This window comes from Talpa occidentalis, unplaced genomic scaffold (genome assembly GCF_014898055.3).
Source record: "Talpa occidentalis isolate TD23 unplaced genomic scaffold, MPIMG_talOcc4v2.1 talOcc4.5, whole genome shotgun sequence".
Taxonomy (NCBI): Eukaryota; Metazoa; Chordata; class Mammalia; order Eulipotyphla; family Talpidae; genus Talpa; species Talpa occidentalis.
The window spans coordinates 125052775-125072744 of record NW_023604861.1 but is presented as its reverse complement, the minus strand read 5'-3'; the positions used below and the strand labels follow the sequence as shown (position 1 = coordinate 125072744).

At 41.4% G+C, this 19970-nt stretch overlaps 1 protein-coding gene across 1 annotated transcript in view; it reads left to right on the top strand.

The window, feature by feature from the left end:
* The window catches only part of CUNH2orf16 (chromosome unknown C2orf16 homolog), a 28407-nt gene extending 11216 nt beyond the window's left edge, over positions 1-17191 (top strand). Inside the window, 2 exon segments of the mRNA XM_037528320.2 lie at positions 291-16896; positions 16898-17191. Of these exon segments, the coding sequence (XP_037384217.1) occupies positions 291-16896; positions 16898-16987 (16696 nt within the window). The 3' untranslated portion in view covers positions 16988-17191.
* Positions 17192-19970: the final 2779 nt, after the last annotated feature.

The following is a 19970-nucleotide window of genomic DNA, read 5'->3' as shown; positions in this document are numbered from 1 at the left end:
AGATTAAGTTAGTAGAGAGTTTGGGCAGTGGGAGAAAGTTCTGGATGCAAAGTGAGTGAGAACCACTGGTCTATGGAACATTTCTGATTGAAATGGGGACAGTTGCCTTCCATTAGTCCTGGAGAGGGAATTCTTTCCATAAGTAATTAGTTTGGGGGAAGGAAACCTTTTCTTTTTGTTGTTTTCCCTCAGGCCAAAACATTTTATATTTGAAATGGCCATTAACTTTCCTTTATCACTTTTCCTTTTCCCTTACAAAGCAAATGGAAACTTATCTCTTTATTTCTTAGATCAAGTCTTATGGAACTGTGTTTGCCTGGACCAGAGGGCCTGATTTGTTCCTCCAACTCCTCTGTTATTATGGCTCAGGAACCTGCTCTACCCTTTTGTGACTGTGAGATGGCAAAACAAACTGACCAAGGCATCTCCTCTGGACTGTCACGCAACAACTCCAGTCTATCTCACCTTCCTGTCTTTTCTGAAGGAAAAGCCTGGCAATTGCGGAGCCACAGTTTACCTATATTGCCCCCAAAACAACCTTCCATATTCAGGAACCAAGGCACATCCCTAACTTCTTTTCAGCTTTCAGAGCTTGGGAAATCAAAATATTTTCAGGATTTGGCAGCCCTTTCATCTTTAAGAACACAAAGCTCTTTCATTGACTCTATATTTGAAGACTCAGATGTCTATGAAACACAAGAGAAAACAGAGATTATAAGAAGAAGCAAGCACCTTCTGAATGCAGATCATGGGCTAAGTTCTATTTTCCCAGGATGGGCTCCAATCCAGCTCTCTCCTTTGGTCAGGTGGGAGTTAGAGGGACATATGGCTTGGAAGGTTTGTACTTTGCGGAAACAAACGTTGCCTCTGCCTGTGAAGGAATCATGGGCTATGATCAGTTATTTAATTGAGGAACCAGAGAAACCCCATATCCAGTTATCTATGCCCATTCATCAAAGCACTGAAGGAAAGATCAACAATAAATCCCCAGACCTTTCATCACTTCAGCTCCACATGAACATTGGAGTAGAATCTGGATTAAATAAAATAGAAAGAAAATATTCACAGTCACTTATCCCAGGTAAGCAGTCACAACCTGGGGATGGCCCCCACATCCTTGGATCTGGGCCCTTAGTTACATCAATGGGCACTCCATCGCCCCAAAGTTTAGGAGTTGACAAAATTCAAGAGGAAACCACTTTATTGCAGAAAGACCAAAAACACATGCTAGAGCTTAGTATAGAGCAAAGGGTCATAGGTCTTTCACAAAAAAGTATACAACAGTATAAGACCCAAGTGACTAATGTGGAGTTGACCCCAAGGCAACCATATCAAGTCACAGACAGCATTAAGGTGACCCCAATGGCATTACTTCAAGTCATGAATTCAATGGGGATGATCCCAGAATCACATTCAGAAGTGATAGACTCTGTGGATTTGCTCCCACGGCCACCAAATAAAGTTGAAAAACAAATGGAAGTCATGCAAACTGTGAGTATAGGCCCCAAACCATCATTTCAAGTCACTGAATCAGCAGAGGTGACCCCAAGATTTTCAGATCAAAATGTGGAGTCAACAAGGATGACCTCAAGACCACCGGATCAAGTCACAGATAATGTGAAGGTGACTCCTGCAGCACTGCTACAAGTCATGGATTCTATGGGGATGAAAGAAAAATCACACCCACATATCACAGAATCAGAAATGACCCCAAGGTCACAATATCAAGCCATGGAGTCAGTGGAAACAAACACAGTGTTGGACAATCAAGTCATACAACCAGAAAATATGAATCCAATACCACAGGATACAGTCATGGACACTCTGGAAGTGGCCCCAGGGCCACAGCATAAAGTCATAGAATCCTTGGGCACGACTGCAAGGCCACAAAGTGAAGTCACAGAAATGAAGAAGATTACTATAGAGTCAATATGTCAAAACACAGAATCACTGAAAATAATCTCCAGGCCATCTCATCACGTCACTCCAGTGGCACTATTACAAGTTATGGATTGCATGGGGATAATTCCACCACCAGAGGGACAGGTTATAGAATCTGGGGGTTTGACCCCAGATTCACATTCTCAAGTCGCAAATTTGACCCCAGTGGTACCTCAGTCAGATGATTTGACTTTTAGTTGTTCTAGTGTAGGTTCACTTGGAGCAGAATCTGTGGACTTATCTCTAAAGCCATCACCAACAGTCATGGAGCCTGTAGAAGTAATTCCAAAGCCATCACATCAATCCATATGTCCTTCGAAGGTGACTCCAGTAGCACTGAAGTCACCCACGGGATTCATCATAGCTCCACAGTCACAAGATGTCGAAACTAAGAATTTGACTCCAAGGCCAATATCTCAAGATGAGGAATCACTGGAGTCAACTCCTGAGTTAAGGATTCAAGGGCTAGACCCTGTGAGAATGACTCATCAGCAAGGCACAGAATCTACAGCACTAACTCCAGGGCCACCTCATCAAGTCACAGAACCTTTGAGGTTGGTTCCACAGTACCAAATATTGGAATGTTCAGAGACGAACCCAAGACAAGGGCATCAAGGTATAGGAACTATGGGGCTGACCTCTGACACATGCCTACAAAGGGAAAAATCTGTAGAGTGGACAAAGTCACATCATAAAATTATGAAACCTTCAGAGAAAACCCCTACATCACTTAGTCAAGGTACAGATTCCATGGGAATAAGCCAAAAGCCACTGCCAGCAGTAATGACCACTACATCACTTCTTCAAGATGTGAAGCCACTGCTACCAATGCCACAACTTAAGGATATGGATTCTACTGTGCTATCTCCAGGATTGCAAAATGTAAAATCTGAGAAATTGACCTTGGGGCCAGAGCTGGAACATATAAAATTTGTAGACATAACCACAGATTCAACTCCACAAATGGTAAAACATGAAGTGATTCCAAATATGAACTGTATAGAATTGGCCCCAGAACTTCAGCTTCAGGGTATACAATCTGGTGAATTGGCCCCACAGTTGCAAAAAGGAAAATCTGTACAGTCAGCCCCAGGGTCTCAGCTTCAAGGTAAGAAATGTACACAGTTGACTGTAGAACCACAACAGCAAAGTGTAAAATCTGAACCACCACAACTGCAAATTAGGAAATCCATACATTTGACCCCTAGTTCACAGGCACAAGGTGTAGAACATGTTCATTTGGACCTACCATCAGAGAGGTCAGGCATAAAAACTGTGGAGTTGACACAAAGGCCACTACAAGAAGATATGAAATCTAAGAAGTTGGCCCCAAAGTCATGGTTACAGGATATAAGATCTGAAGAGGTTGTGCCAGTGTTATTGACTAAAGATGTACAAACTTCTCAAATGGCCGAATGTAGGAAGCTGAGTCCAGAGACATGCATACCAGGTATAAAATATGAGGCGTTGATTCCAGGGAGACATGTTCAAGCAGTAAAACCTACGGAATTAAAACACAAACTAAACTACCAATCCACAGAACCTGAAGGATTGATCCCATGGCATCAAGCTTCAGAATCTTTAGGAATGATCCCAGAGCCAGGATATAGAAAAACAGAAACAAAGTTGACCTCTGACACTTGTTGCCAGGCAAAAGAATCTGTGGGGTTGACACATTCTTTAGGAAATACCCTAGGATCAAGCCACGCTTCGAAATCTATGCAGATAAACCTAGTATCACTCCAAGATACTCCTGAGACAATGCTCCCAAGTGAAAAACTCACAGCAGAAACTCCAGTGTCACAACATACAGTACAAGAATCCCCAGGACCAAACATGCAAGGTTTGAAAGCAAAGATGTTGACCCCAGAGCCTCAGAAATTTGTTTATATGAATCCAAGACCACATTCACAAGTTAAGAACTATGAACCGCTGATTATAGAACCACAATTTGAAAGTGTGAAGTCTGTGCCATTGACCTTAGAACCACACTCCAAAAGAATAAAACCTGAGGAGTTAACACAAAGTTCGTTAATATATGACAACTTTGTGGATTTAACTGTACCACAGGAAGAATCTAGGGGGCTCATTCCCCAGACACAATCGCTACAAATTGAATCAAGAAAACTGACAGTGAAACCACATTTACAAACAATGAAATCTGTGGGTCTCATTTCCAGACCAAGTTATCAAGAAACCGCAAGTGCAGAGTTAGCTTCTGAGATGTGGCCACAAAAAGAAGAACCTGTGAAGTTGATTCCAGAGCAAGTCCTAGAAACTCCTGATATGATGCCAAGGCCACATTTTCAAAAAATTTCAGAGCTAATTCCAGGGTCAGGCTATCAATACACAAAAACTTCTGAGGCATTAACACAAAAACCAGCAGAATCAGGAATGACTCTAAGACCACACCTTCAAGTTACTGACTCATCAAAGACATCTGTAAGGTCAGAATATGAAAACACAGAAGCTGTAGAGTTGGCACTGTTTCCAGTTGAAAGCCCCCAGGAAGAACTGCCAGCACCACAATCAGAAAAAGGACTGTTAGAACCAGAAAAATTAGAGCTGCTACAACAACATTTGAAATCTTTGGAATTAACCTCTGAGTCATCCCCATTAGTGGTAGGTTCTAGACAGCGTACTGTAAGACCAAAACCACATGTTACAGAGTTGACATCAGGGCCACAGCTCCAGGTCTTAAAGTGTGGGCAGTTGGATTCAAAGCCACAATTACAAGATGTGAAATTTGTTCAATTAATCCAACAGTCAACTACCAGAGTGGAGGAAGCTGAGAAGCTGATACAAAAGCCAGTGCTACAAAGTATGATGTCAGAGGAATTGACTGAGGGGTCACAGCTCCAGGACATGAAAATGACCCAAGAATCACCATTGCAAAGTATCATATTTTCAAAGTTATCTTCCAGGCTACCTCCTCAAAATGAAAAACCTGTAGATTTAATCTCAGGGCCCTCACATCATGGTATGAAACCCGATGAATTGACCCCAGGTTTCCCAATGCAAGAAATCAAATTGTCAGATATTATGCAAAAGCCTCAATGTGTGACATCTGTACAGTTGACTCCAGAACCACAACCACAACCTCAATTTGTGGAACTAAACTTGGGACCATGTTTGCAAGAGGTCCAATTTTCTGATTTGACTTCAGAACCAAAGCACCACAGTTTCAAACATGCACAGCCTATGCCAGTAACACAGCTTCGAGATATAAAGCCTGGAAGGTTTGCTACAAAGTCATCTTTGCAGTTAAGCCAAGGGCTCCCGGTTAGAGATATGAAATCTGTTCTATCTGTTGAAGGATCACAATTTCAAGGCACGAAATCTGTGAAATTGATGTCAGAAACAGGATTTCAAAGTGTGAAATCTGAGGAACTAAACCTAAGGCAAAGGCAGGAAGATGCCAACTTTTCTGAACTGACTTCTGGGCTAAAGTTTCAGGGTGTCAAATTGGAGGAACAAACTCCAGGATCAATGTTTCATGGTGTGAATTCTGTGCAGGTGACTCCAGAGTTAGGACTTCAAGATTCTAAATTGCCTAAGATGTCTCCAGGACTTCAAGGTATGAGACAGGTGGGACTTCACACAGGACCATGGTTCCATGATGTCAAATTTTGTAATCTGACATCAGAAACTCAACCTCAAGGTGTGAGATCTTCAGAGGTAAACTCAAGACCACAGCTACAATGTATGAATTTTTTTGAGTTGACTCCAGAGCCCAAGATGCAAGAAACAAGAACTATGGCATTGACCCTAGGACCTGAGAAGCAAGGGATTAAACCTGAGATGTTAGTACCACAGCCACTGTTTCAAGGTGCAAAATATGTAATGGTAGACCAAACATCAAACTTTGAAGGTGATAAATTAGCCTCTAATCCACAGACACCAGATGCAAAGTCTACAGAGTTGACTCCCGAGTCACAGCTGCCCTGTATAAACTATTGTGAGTTGACCAGTGGACCAAAGACACAAGGTATACAATCTTCTGAAATGATCCAGGGACTGCAGTTGCAAGACATAAAACCTATGGAGTTTACCCCAGTTTTAAAATTTCAAGGTTTAAAATCCAAGTTGTTGACTTCAGAGTCACAGCTAGAAGATTTTAAATCTGTGGCCTATAGTCTAAGACAATATATAAAAAATATAACATCTATATTGTTAACCCCAAGTTCACAGCCAGAGGGTAATAAACCTGTCAAGATAACCTCAAGGATGCAGAAAGATGTCAAATCTACTCCAGACTCCAAGCTTCAAGGTGTGAAATCTGTTGAGTTTCATATGCATTCAAGACCTCAAGAATTAAAAACTCTGGAGTTGGCCCCAGGGACACAACTGCAATATATGAAAGCTGTGGAATCAAAACTTGGGCCAAAGATGCAAGGGAAGAATACTGTGCCTTTCTCACCTCAGCCACAGGTCCAGCAAGTCATGAAACCTGAGGAATTGACTTCAGGACCACAAAAGTCAGATATGAAATTTGTAGAGAATTTTCCAGGTTTAAAACTTCAAAGCTCAAAATCTGTAAAGGAGACTCCAGATTCAGAACTACAATATGTGAAATCTGTGAAGTTGACCCCAAGGCTGAAGAAGCAGATAGTAAAATCGGTGAATATGATAAGAAGACAAAAGAATCAAGGAGTAAAATCTGTAGGCCCAACACAACAATTTCAAGGGCTGACACCTATGGATTTAATTCCGAGGCCACAAGATGTTGCAGAGCAGCAAAATGTGAATTTACAACAACCGAAGAAAGATTCTAAGTTAATTCCAGAGGCAAAATTTAAAGATGGGAATTTAGAAGATCTCAATCTTGAATTACAGTTGAAAGGTATTAAATCATTTGAATTGACTTCAGAATCAAATATTCAAGGTGTAAACCCTAAAGAGTTCAAACTTGAACCACAATTGCACCAAGTGAAACCCTTGGAGTTGTCTTCAGAGCCACAACTTCAAGGTGTCATAACTCCTGAGTTAAAACAAGAGCCACAACTTGAAAATAAGAGATGTGTTCAGTGGACTCCAATGTCCGAGTTACAAGGGATAAAATCTGTAGGGTTAAATCTTTGGTCACAATGTCAAAGTGCCAAATCTGCAGAGTCAAAATCTTTGATACAATTAAGAGACGTGAAGTCATCTGAATTGACTCCAGGGCCAAAAATTCAAGGTGCAACATATAAGGAGTTGAATCTTGGGCCACAGTTGCAGAGAGTAAAATCCCCTGAGTTACCCCCAGGACCACAGCTGCAAAAAGGGGAACTTTTGGTATCAACCTCACAGTCACAGCTTCATGGTGTAAAAACTGTGGAGTTAAACCCAGAGCTACAGGTTGGAAGTATGAAATCTATTCAGTGGATACCTGGACCAAAGTTTCAAGGTGTGAAATCTCTGCTAAATCTTAGGTCACAGTCTCAGTGTGTCAAGCCTACAAAGTTAAAACCTTTGATGGAGTTAACAGATAGCAAGTCATCTGTATTGACACCAAGGCCAAAGCCCCAAGGTAAACAATCTTTAGCATCACTTCAGGAGCACCAGCCTCAAGGTTTTGATTTGAAAACTTGTTTACAGTTCAGGAGTATGGAATCATGTGATCTAAATTCGAGGTCAAAGCTCCGTGATTTAAAATCCATCATATTCAAATCAAGGCTTCAGTCGCAAAATGGGAAATCTCCTGAGTTGACTCCAGGGCCACAACTTCAAGAAGGGAAACCCTCACAGTCATGTCCAGGAACACAGCTTCGAGGTGTGAAATCTCCAGTGTTTACTCAAGAGCCACAGCTTTCTAAGGTGAAATCTGGGGTAATTAGTCAAGGATCACAATTACAAAGCAATAAAGCTATAGAGTCAAATTGCCCGCAACAATTGAAAAGCATGAAGTCATCTGATTTAACTCTTCAGACAAGGCTTCAAGGTATGAAATCTGAAGAGTTCAACTCTGAGTCACAGTGGCAAGGTCGAAAATCCTCTAAATTGCTACTTGAGACAAGGTACCAAGGTATGAAATCTCCTATGTTAAATTCTAGCTCATGGTTGCAAGGTATACCATTTTCTAAATTGGCCTTAGGGACAAAAACTCAAGGTGTTAAACCCTCAGATTTCAACATGCAGCCATTGTTACAAGGTATAAAATGTTCTGAAGGAACCTCAAAGACAAAGCTTCAAGATGGAATACGTAAAGAATGTGACCTCCATCCCCAGATGCAAGTTATGAAATCTTCTGAACTGATCTTAGGACCAAAACTTCAAACTGTGAACTTGGTATTCAACCCTGTGTCACAGTTGCAAGGAGTAAAATCCTCTAAGTTAATCTCAGACACAAAGTTTCAGGATATGGAATCTGTGAAGTTCAAACCTGGGCCACAGTTACAAGGTGTGAAATCCTCTGAATTGACGCTGGAGACAAAACTTCAAAAAGTAAAATCAGGAGAATTCAAGTCTGACCCACAGTTGCAAGATATGGAATCGTCTAGGTTGATCATGGGTATAAAACTTCATGGGTATAAAACTATAAATTGCAGGTCTAGATCACACTTGCATGACTTCAAATCGTTTGAAGGTATCCCAAGGGAAAAGCTTCAAGGTGTGAAATCTGCAGAATTAAAACCTAATCCAAAGTTACTGGGTGAGAAATCTTCTGATGTGACCCAGGAAAAGAAGTTTCCCGGTGTGAAATCCATAGAGTTGCACCCAGGTCCACACTTAGAAAGTATGAAATATTCTGAACTGATCATGGGTATAAAGCTTCACAATGTAAAATCTATGGAATTCAGTTCTAGACCACACTTTCAAGGTCTGAAGTCATCTGAAATGATTCCAGGAACAAAGTTTCAAGAAATGAAATCTGCTTTCAACTCTGGATCACAGGCACAAAGTAAAAAGTCTTCTGAGTTGAGTCAGGGACCAAAGCTTCAAGATGTGACCTTCTTAGAGTTCAACCATAGCCCGGAGTTACAAAATGGGAAATCTTCTGACTTAACCCAGAGAAGGAAGCTTCAAGGTATGAAATCTGTAGAGTTCAACCCCGCATCACAGAGACAAAATGAGAAATCTGATTTGATGGTAGAAGGGAGGCTTCAAGATTTGAAATCTGTTGAGTTAAAACCCATCCCAGAGTTACAATGTGTGACATCTGAGTTAACACCAAAGACAAAACTTCAAAGTGGAGAATCTGTGGAGTTCAACACCAGGCCAATAGAGCAAGACAGGAAATCTTTTCAATTGCCACCAGGTACAGGGATAGAAAATATGAAGTCTTTGGAGTCCAACTCAGCCCCACAGTTACAAGGAGGGAAACTGTCTATGTTGACACCAGGGACACAACTTCAAAGTGTGAAATCTATGGAATTCAGCCCTGGGACAAAGCTGCAAGATTCAAAATCTTCTAAGTTGATGACACTTCAAATAAAGAACTCTACAGAAGTCAAGCATGGCCCAAACTTTCAGATGGCAAAACCCTTAGAGTTGGCCTTGAAATCAAAGATTGAGGATGTGATATCTTCTGAATTCAATGCTGCAAAGCAATGGCAAGATGAGAAATCTTGTAATTTGAATCTGTGGCCAGAACGTGAAAGTGTAAAAATGATGGTGTTCAATCCTGGACCACATTTGCAACATATAAAATTTTCAGACACATGCAAAGCGACAAAACTTCAAAATGTGAAATCTATGAAATTCAATCCTGATCAACAGTTGCAAGAGATGAAATCTGAGTTGAGCACAAAGATAAAACTTCCAAATGAACAATTTTTGAAATTCAAGAATAAGCTTAAATTACAAGGTGGAAAATCCTCTGGAATGAATCCAGGACCACAACTTCAGTATATACATTTCAACCCTGGGCCACAGTTGCAAGGTGTGAATTCTTCTGCATTGATTCCAGAACCAAAACCTCAGTGTGTAAATTCTACTGAATGTAACCCTGGGCCACACTGTCAAGGTTTGAAATCTACATTGAATCCAGAGTCAAAATTTCAATGTGTAGCATCAAGAGAATGCAACCCTGGGCCACAGATGCAGATGCAGTGTGCAAATTCTTTTGAGTTGAATTCAGGGCCCAAATTACAGAATATGAATAGGGGCTGCAAACATGGGCCATCCTTGCAAGGTGTAAAATCTTTTGAGTTGACTTCAGGGGCAAAATTTCAAGATAAGAAATCAAAGGTGAATGCAGGGACAGAGACTCAAAATGAGACATCTATGTTTAACCATCTATGTGGACCACACTGTCAAGTTCTGAAATCTACATTGAATCCAGAGTCAAAGTTTCAAGGTGTAGCACTGAAGGAATGCAACCCTGGGCCACAGATACAGCGTGCAAATTCTTCAGAGTTGAATCCAGGTTCCAAATTACAGAGTGTGAATTCTAGGAGCTGTAAACATGGACCACCCTTGCAAGGTATAAAATCTTCCCAGTTGACTTCAGGGACAAAATATAATGATATGACATCTTCTGATTTGAATCCAGGGTCAGAACTTGAAGATATAAAATCTGCTATATCTGACCTTGTGAATTATTTACAAGATATACAAAATGACTTGGTTCTAGGAACAAAATTTCAAGGTATATCATCGAAGGAGCTCAACTCCGGGCCACAGCTACAAGATGCAAATTTTTCTGAGTTGAATTCAGGGTCAGAACATCAATACATAAATTCCATTAGATTTAATCCAGGATCACAGGTGCAAGGTATGAAACCCTCTGAATTGAACACTGGGACAGAATGTCAAGGTTCATCTCTTCTGTTCAACCCTGGAGCACATTTTCATGATGTAAATTCTTCAGAGTTAACTTCAGCAACCAATTTTCCAGAAGTTCAATTTTTGGAGAACCACCTTGGGTCACAGCAACAAGTTGTACAATCTGTGCTCACTTCAAGCCCTCAGTTAAGGGCTGTGAGATCTAGAGCATTTTTATCAGAGCCACTAGTGGAAGATACAAAGTCTGTGAAGATGGGAAAAGAACCATTGCTTTGTGGTGCCAGTTCTGTGAAAATGATTTCAGGCCCTGAGTTGCAAGGCATAAAATGTGAGGTATCTGCATTAGAGTCGTGTTTAAAGCAAGGGTTATCTGTGGGGTTAAGTTCAGGGCCACATACTGGACTCGTGAATTCTAAAGAGTTACCCTCACACCTCAGGCAACATAATGTGAGGTCTGTAGTGTTTGCACCAGAGTCAAATATTGAAGATGTGAAATCTCTGGAGTTGAAAGCACAGCTACAACCTCAAGATGTGAACTCTAAGAAGCTGAATTCTTACCTCAGGCAGAAATTAATGGTGTTTGGATCAGAGCCATCTTCTCAAGATGTGAAATCTATGATGTCAAATCTACAGACACAACCTCAAAATTCTTTAGGGTTGTCATCATGCCTCACATCACAGTGCATTCAATCTGAAGCCTCTGTGCCCGAGTCATCTTTTCAAGGTGCAAAACATGTAGAGTTGATACCAGGGTCCCAACAGCAAGGTATGAATTGCCAAGAGTTGACTTCAGGATGGCAAGGTATGGAATCAGTGGTGATGACATCAGAGTCAACTAAGAAATTCATATCTGGACCAATGTTGACTAGTGTCAAACTTTCAAATATGTCACCAGAATCACAAGGCATGAAATCTTTGGAGTTAATTCCAAACCCAAAGTTGCAAAGCATAAGACATGTGGAATTGTCTTCAGTGTCTCTGAAACAAACTCCAAAATCTGTGGAGTTAACACCAGGGTCACTGCCTCAAAGAGTGAATCCAAGAATAAACTATCAAAGCACAGACTATGTAGAATATGCAGAGATGATCCCAAAGCCAAGGCATCAAGTCCCTAAATCTGTGAATTTGAATTCACTAACTATTCACACCTCAGAATCTTCAGAGATGGCACAAAGGTTGGCATATCAAAGCACTGAAACTGTAGAGATATCAGGTAAAGCTATGAAATCTTCAGGGTTGCCTCTAGAGTTAGATTTCCAAGTACCAGAATTTGTTGGCATGACTCCAGTGCAAATGAATGAGGATTTAAATTTCTTTAAATTAACCTCAGAGAAAAGCTATCAAGCCCCAGAAACTCTGGAGTTGCTTTCTCAGTTAGAGTCTCAAGTTACAGATTTGGGGGAGTTATATATGAGGCCACTGCAACAAGTTGTGGATTCTAGAGAAATGACTTCAGAATCCAAGCATCTTGTTACACAGCCCATGGAGTTGACTTCTGAGGCAAGGCTGCAAAAGGAAGAATTCCTTGGAATGATCCCAAAGTCAAAGCCAATAAGTAAAACCACTAGTTATAGAAAGAGATCTCCAAGGTCCTATCCTGAAGCCTTAGAACCTACAGAGAGAATGTCAGAGGAAAGATTGCAAAGGGAAGAATTTGTAGCATTGATTACAAAGACATTACATCATGTCCCAGAATCTTCACAGATGATACCAGGGCTTGGACATCAAGTTCCTGAATCAGTGGAGTTGACCTCAGATACAGGGCTGCAAGTGGAGGAACCTATGACTTTGATCCCAAAGTCACAACATCATTTGGGATCTTCAGATATAATATTAGGGTTAGGACATCAAGTACCAGAATCTGTGGGTTTAACCTCTAAGCAATGGCTTCAAAAGGAGGAGTCTTTAGAGTTGCCTCCAAGGCAAACAGGTCAATTTTTAGGGCATGTACAGTCTGCAGAGCTCATTTCTGAAACATGGCAGCGAGGGAAGAGATCAATACCACTGACAGAGTTACAGAAACAACGTATAACAAATTCAGAGATAGCCCAAGGACCACTGGATCAAAACGTAGAATTGAAAAGGATTAGTCCAAAGTCACTACATCAATTCACACAAAATGCAGTGACACAGCATCACGTTGCTCATTCAATACAGGCAACTCCAGCAGCTCCCCAAAAAGTTGTTGAATCTGTGAAAGTGACCCCAGGACCACCATTTCAAGTTGTGAAGTCTGTGGCATTAATGCCACGAGTAGCCTCTCAAATGGTAGAATATGTTAAGTCTACTTCAAAACTGCAAAATGTAGGCACCGCAGAGTCATGTTTGCAAAATGTGAAATGTAAGCCATCAATCAGACAACCAACACACCAGATTTTGGAAATAATGAAGTTGACAGGGTTTCAAATTGTAAAGAGTGTGTTAATCCCTGGGCCATCACTTCAAATTGTAAAATCTGAGAAATTAGCACCAGGACCAACCCCTCAGGTTGTAGAACCGATAGGAGTAACCCTAAAATTGGGGCTTGAAGTAACAGATTGTTTGGATTTACTCCCCAAGCCACATCTTCAAGAAAAAACAGGACCTGTAGAATTAATTCCAAGCTCAAAAACTGAAGTGAAATCAGCAGAATTTACCTCACAGCCAACATTTCCATTTGCAGAATTTACAGTGTTGACTCATAAAGAAAACCTCCAGCCTGTGAAGTCTTTAGGAAGAAAAACAGGGCTTCCTCAAGTCATGGAATCTGAGGATTTGAATCTTGGACAGAGATATCAGAATGGAGAATCTGGGGAGTTAGCATCAGAAGAGATACAAATAGGGAATTTCTTCTCTAGGTTTCTACAGAGCTCTTCAAACTCACTCATCTCAAGATCTGAATTTGGAGGTCTTTTGGATTCTGAGATGCCAGAAGGATCAAGAACTTTACACACAAAAGAACTTGAGAAAGATATTTTGCAGCCTGAAGAGTCCTTCATGGATCCTTTTATGTTACAATCTCTAACCCTTCCCTTGATGCTTCATAATCAACCCTCTGATAAGACAGCAAATACCGTAGAAACCACACATCCTGAGATCCCAGGTATGGATGTCATATCCAAGGAGAGGACTGAGAGGAAGCAGGTGGAAGAGCTAAAGAACTCACTTCAGAGCATCTCCCAACATCCACCACGAAGCTGGAGATTTCCATCTAGTACCTTTCACACTAGATCAGGGACACAAAAGGGTCTTACTTCGTCTGCTTTGGGAAGACAACAGAATGTCTGGGAGAATCACTCCTGCAGGCAACGAATACCTAGAAAGTATCTCTCCACTATGCTAACGCTGGGGAATATCTTAGGTACTACTATGGAAAGGGAGTTTTACTCTCAAATGTCTTTAACAGAGAGAGACACTGTGGATACCTTTCAATCTACTCAGAATTTGTTTGGGGTTCCAGCTGAACTGATGGAATTTTCCCATATTCCACTAGAGAAGGATCAAGTTGCTATTTCTCAGCCTTCAGTGGTCAAAAACCACATTCAGAGACATACCTCCAGCCATGGTCACGATAAAAGAATGACCTTAAGGATGTGGACACGTGGCTCTCTGTCCTCCATAATACGGCAATACTCCGGGACTAGAATGAAAATAAAGAAAACAAACACAAAGCTAAGTGATATGTCCCAGGAAGTCATTCAGCACATGCCTATTTCATATACAGAGGGCCAGTATCCTGTCTCAGTCAATACAGAGTCTTTCTTCAATGTATTTTTCACTAGCAAAGATCATATTACAGTGGGAGGGAGTGAGAACTCACATAGTGATTTACAGAGAAGAATTTTTGAGTCCCATCAGTCTCTCAAGTCAAGTTATCATCCCCAGGCCACAAATGACTTCTCAGAACAATTCCAGCTGCTGCAAGACCTGCAGCTAAAAATAGCAGCAAAACTGTTAAGGGTTCTAATACCCTCCAACATTCCTCCACCTCTAGCTACAGGTCTGGTCCTAAAATACCCTATCTGCTTACAGTGTGGCCGATGTTCAGGATTTAACTGCTGTCATAAATTACAGGCCACTTTTGGGCCTTACCTTCTTATCTATCCACAGCTCCACCTTGTACGCACTCCTGAAGGCCATGGAGAGATTAGGTTGCATCTTGGCTTTAGGTTGCGAACTGGGAAAAGACCCCAAGTCCCAAAGTATCACAGAAAAGATAGACGCATTTCATCAAAGAGTTCTACATCCCCATCGCTAAGTAAAACTAAAACCCGTACTCGAGTGTCCAAAAGTACTACTTCAACGGTAGATTTCCGTTCTGGGTCTTCTCATTCTCCTCCTCCTGTACAAGTCCACATCAGGAGAAGGCAAAGTGGTAGACCTGACCTAGTAGGAAAGACAGAAATTGGAAAGCGTAGGCCCTATGAATTCACTCACATTCATGCTCTACCAGAAAGTGACTCTGAAAGCAATCAGGTTGAAAAACAGGCTAAAGTGAGAAGCAAAAAGACATCTAAATCAAAATATCCAAAGAAGAGATTCACCAAGGGAGTTAGAACACCAGCTAAAAAGCCATACATAAAGAGTAGAACCACAATACAGAGCGCCACTAGGGAACTACCAGCCCAGTTAAAAAGGAAGAAGAGTGGAGCATCTAAGACTACTTCTGCCTCTTTAGAAAGCCAACCTAAGCAACCTAAATTCATTCAAATGCTTTTTTGGGGCCTAAAGCAGGCATTCCAAAAAGCACACAGAATTGTGGCTGTTGTTGGACAGAAGCCTGAGAACAGGACAAGGCCAGACCATTTATGGCAAAGCAAAAGCTACCATCCAAGACAAAAAGCCAGAGACTATTGCTTATCAAGTGATAACAAAAGAGATAGGATGTCAGTTGTCAATCGAAACCCAACGGACTCAACCCCTAAGCAGCAAAGCATGTTGTGGGAAGGAACAGACCATTTCAGATCAGTTCAACCATCAAAAAGAGAGAGCTCTTTCCAATCCAGACTTATCCAAAGACCCAAGCCCACAGCTTCCCAAAGAAGTACCACTTTCCAAAACATCTCAGTCAAACAGCATTCGGGAATGGTTCAGCATGACAGTGGCAGAGTTAAGAAAAAGGTTTACGGAAATGAAATTTCTAGGCAGGAGTCCAAGAACTCCAAAACAGGAACCAGAGTTCGGGGCCAAGGGAGAATCCTACATGGTTTTCCTATGAAGAGAACCTCACACAATCATCTTAAAAAGAAACTCACACACAAGGAACAAAACCACCACAGCTTTTATAAGGAAAGAACCCCATGTAATTCCTCTGAGAGGAGCCAATATAATGTTTCTGAGAGAAGCCATCCCAGTGCCCCTCAGAGGAGCCGCCCCAGTCACCCTCAGAGGAGCCATCCCAGTCGCCCTCAGAGGAGCCATCCCAGTGCCCCTCAGAGGAGCCGTCCCAGTCCCTCTCGGAGGAGCCATCCCAGTCGCTCTCAGAGGAGTCATTCTAGTCACTCTCAGAGAAGCCATCACAGTCCCTCTGAGAGATGTCATAGTGTTCCTGAGAGGAGATATCGCAGTCCCTCTGAGAGGAGGTGTCGGAGTCCTTCTGAGAGGAGATGTCGCAGTCCTTCTGAGAGGAGGTGTCGCAGTCCTTCTGAGAAAATCCACCATACTTCCTCTGAGAAAACCCTTAACAGTCCTGAGAAAATACGGCACAGATCCTCTGAAAGGAGCCTTGGAAGTCTCTTTGAGAGGGGCAGACAGAGTCACTCTGAGAGGAGCGGACGCAGTCACTCTGAGAGGAGCAGACGCTGTCACTCTGAGAGGAGCGGACGCAGTCACTCTGAGAGGAGCGGACGCAGTCACTCTGAGAGGAGCGGACGCTGTCACTCTGAGAGGAGCGGACGCAGTCACTCTGAGAGGAGTGGACGCAGCCACTCTGAGAGGCAAGGGCGCAGTCACTCTGAGAGGAGTGGACACAGTCACTCTGAGAGGAGAGGGCGCAGTCACTCTGAGAGGAGTGGACACAGTCACTCTGAGAGGAGAGGGCGCAGTCACTCTGAGAGGAGTGGACACAGTCACTCTGAGAGGAGAGGGCGCAGTCACTCTGAGAGGAGTGGACACAGTCGCTCTGAGAGGAGAGGGCGCAGTCACTCTGAGAGGAGCGGACACAGTCTATCTGAGAGAACCCGCCACAGTCCACGGAAGGAGAGACTCAAGCACAGTCCCTCTAGGGAGAGGCCCAGACATAGCTTATCTAAAGTTTTCAAGAGTTATCCAAACATGTCCTCTCGGGACCACACAAGAAAACCCCAAAGCTGGGCGAGTTTGGAGGCCTGACTGTAGATCCGCCCCCATTAGTCATTGACTCGATCAGGTCTTCACCAAGCTGTCCTTCCATGGCATACCTCCTGCTTAACCACTGCCTTTCAATTCCTATGCCCTCAGCAATGAAAGAGCTTCTAGTCTTTACTTTGAAGAGGGGCGGTGGCGGTATAAATGGATCTGTAATATCTCTATGATAAATAAAGGGGCAAGAACTGATCTCTGTGTGCCTGTAGTAAGACCACTCATGTGCCTGGTGGAGAATGGAGGGTGGGGGGCTACTCAGGGTCCTTCTGTTATAGAGCAGCCCCGATATTAAACGGGTTCCTGGCTGTGGGTCCTCACCCGCGCGCTTTAAAGGGACTTATGAATACTCTACTACAGACACACACAAAAGGTTAATAAAAGGTTTATTTACAAGAGAAAAGAAAATAAGGAAAATGTACAACTCAGGGAGAAAATAGGGAAATAAAGTCTTTTTTTTTTTTTACTTTCTTTTTTTTATTAATTTTTTTTTATTTTATTAAATAATAAATTTTATTTTTATATTCTCCCATACAACTGCACATGCCCCATTCTGACCCTAATCCCTCCCCTCCCGGCCCCCACCCCCAAAAAGTGTCTCTGGTTCATAGTTTTTTGTTGATTTTGATTTTCACTTTCTTATAGTTATTCTTTTTCCTGATCCCTTATTTAAGTTTTCTAGATTCCTGCTATGAGTGAGACCATCCGGTATTTTTCTTTTTCTTTTTGGCTTATTTTGCTGAGCATGATCCCTTCCAGCGCCATCCATGTTGCTGCAAATTGCATGTGTTTATCTTTTTTGAATGCTGAGTAATATTCCATGGTATATATGTACCACATCTTCTTGATCCAGTCATCTATTTTTGGGCATTTGGGCTGTTTCCAAAGCTTAGCTATTGTAAATAGTGCTGCTATAAACAAAGGGGTGCAGGTGTTCTTTGGAATTGATGTTTCTGTGTCCTTTGGGTAAATACCTAGGAGTGGAATTGCTGGATCATATGGAAGCTCTATGTTTAGTAGGTCCAGAAATCTCCACACAGCTCTCCATAGTGGTTGGACCAGTTTGCACTCCCACCAACAGTACAGAAGAGTTCCTTTTTCTCCACACCCTCGCCAACATTTGTTGTTGCTAGTTTTTTTAATATGTGCCATTCTCACTGGTGTAAGATGGTATCTCATGGTAGTTTTGATTTGCATTTCCCTGATGACAAGTGATGTTGAACATTTTTTCATATGTCTGTTGGCCATTTGCATTTCCTCTTCAGAGAAGTTTCTTTTTAGCTCTTCTGCCCATTTTTTGACTGGAGTATTTTCTTTGTTGTTGTTGAGTTTCATCAGCTCTTTGCAGATTTTTGTGATCAGTCCTTTATCATTAGTGTTGGGTGCAAAAATGTTCTCCCAGTTGGTGGGGTTTCTCTTTGTTTTTGTTATTGTCTCTTTTGCTGTGCAGAAGCTCTTTAATTTGATGTAGTCCCAGCTGTTTATCTTTGCCTTCACTATCACTGCTTTGGGTCATGTGTCTGTAAAGATGTCTTTGATATGCAAATCACGTAGTGTTTCACCTATATTTCCTTCTATGTATTTTATGGTTTCAGGTCTTATGTCTAGTTCTTTAATCCACTTTGAGTTGATTTTTGTGTATGGTGTGAGGTAGTGGTCAAGCTTCATTCTTTTGCATGTAGCGACCCAGTTTTCCCAGCACCATTTATTGAACAAACTTTCTTTGCTCCAATGCATAGTCTTTGCTCCTTTGTCAAAGATTAGTTGACCATAAATCTGTGGGTTTATTTCTGGATTTTCTATTCGATTCCATTGGTCTGTATGTCTGTTCTTGTTCCAATACCATGCAGTTTTGATGATTATGGCTTTGTAGTATAGTTTGAAGTCTGGGAGTGTGATGCCTCCATTCCCTTCTTTTTTTTTCAGTAGAGCTTTGGCTATTTGGGGTTTTTGGTGATTCCATATGAATTTCATCAATAATTGTTCTATTTCTTTGAAGAATGACATTGAAATTTTGATTGGAATAGCATTGAATCGGTATATTGCTTTTGGTAGGATGGCCATTTTAATAATGTTTATTCTCCCAATCCATGAGCAGGGGATGTCTTTCCATTTCTTTGTGTCTTCTTCTATTTCTTTTAACAGTGTTTTATAATTTTCTTTGTATAGGTCCTTTACCTCTTTTGTTAGATTTATTCCCAAATATTTGATTTTTTTTTTGTTTCGATAATAAAAGGGATGGTTTTTTTGATTTCTTCTTCTTCAGATTTATTGTTTGTGTATAGGAAGGCTACTGACTTTTGCGTGTTGATTTTGTATCCTGCCACTTTACTGAATTGATTGATAAGTTGAATTAGTTTTTCTGTGGAGTTTTTGGGGTTCTCTATGTATATTATCATATCATCTGCAAATAGTGATAGTTTGACTTCTTCTTTTCCTATTTGGATTCCTTGTATGTCTTTCTCTTGTCTTATTGCTCTGGCTAGGACTTCCAGTATTATATTGAAAAGCAGTGGTGAGAGTGGACACCCTTGTCTTGTTCCAGATCTTAATGGAATTGCTTTCAGCTTTTCACCATTGAGAATGATACTGGCTGTTGGCTTGTCATAGATGGCCTTTATGATGTTGAGGTATGTTCCTTGTATCCCAAGAATTTCAAGGGCTTTTATCATGAATGGGTGTTGCACTTTGTCGAAAGCTTTCTCAGCATCTATTGATATTATCATATGGTTTTTATATTTCTTTTTGTTGATGTGTTGGATAACGTTGATTGATTTTCGGATGTTAAACCATCCTTGTGTCCCTGGAATGAATCCTACTTGGTCGTGGTGAATTATCTTATGGATACATTGTTGGATTCTGATAGCTAAAATTTTATTGAGGATTTTTGCATCAGTGTTCATTAGGGAGATTGGCCTGTAGTTTTCCTTTTTTGTGTTGTCCTTATTCGGTTTTGGTATTAGTGTAATGTTGGCTTCATAGAACGTGTTTGGTATTGTCCC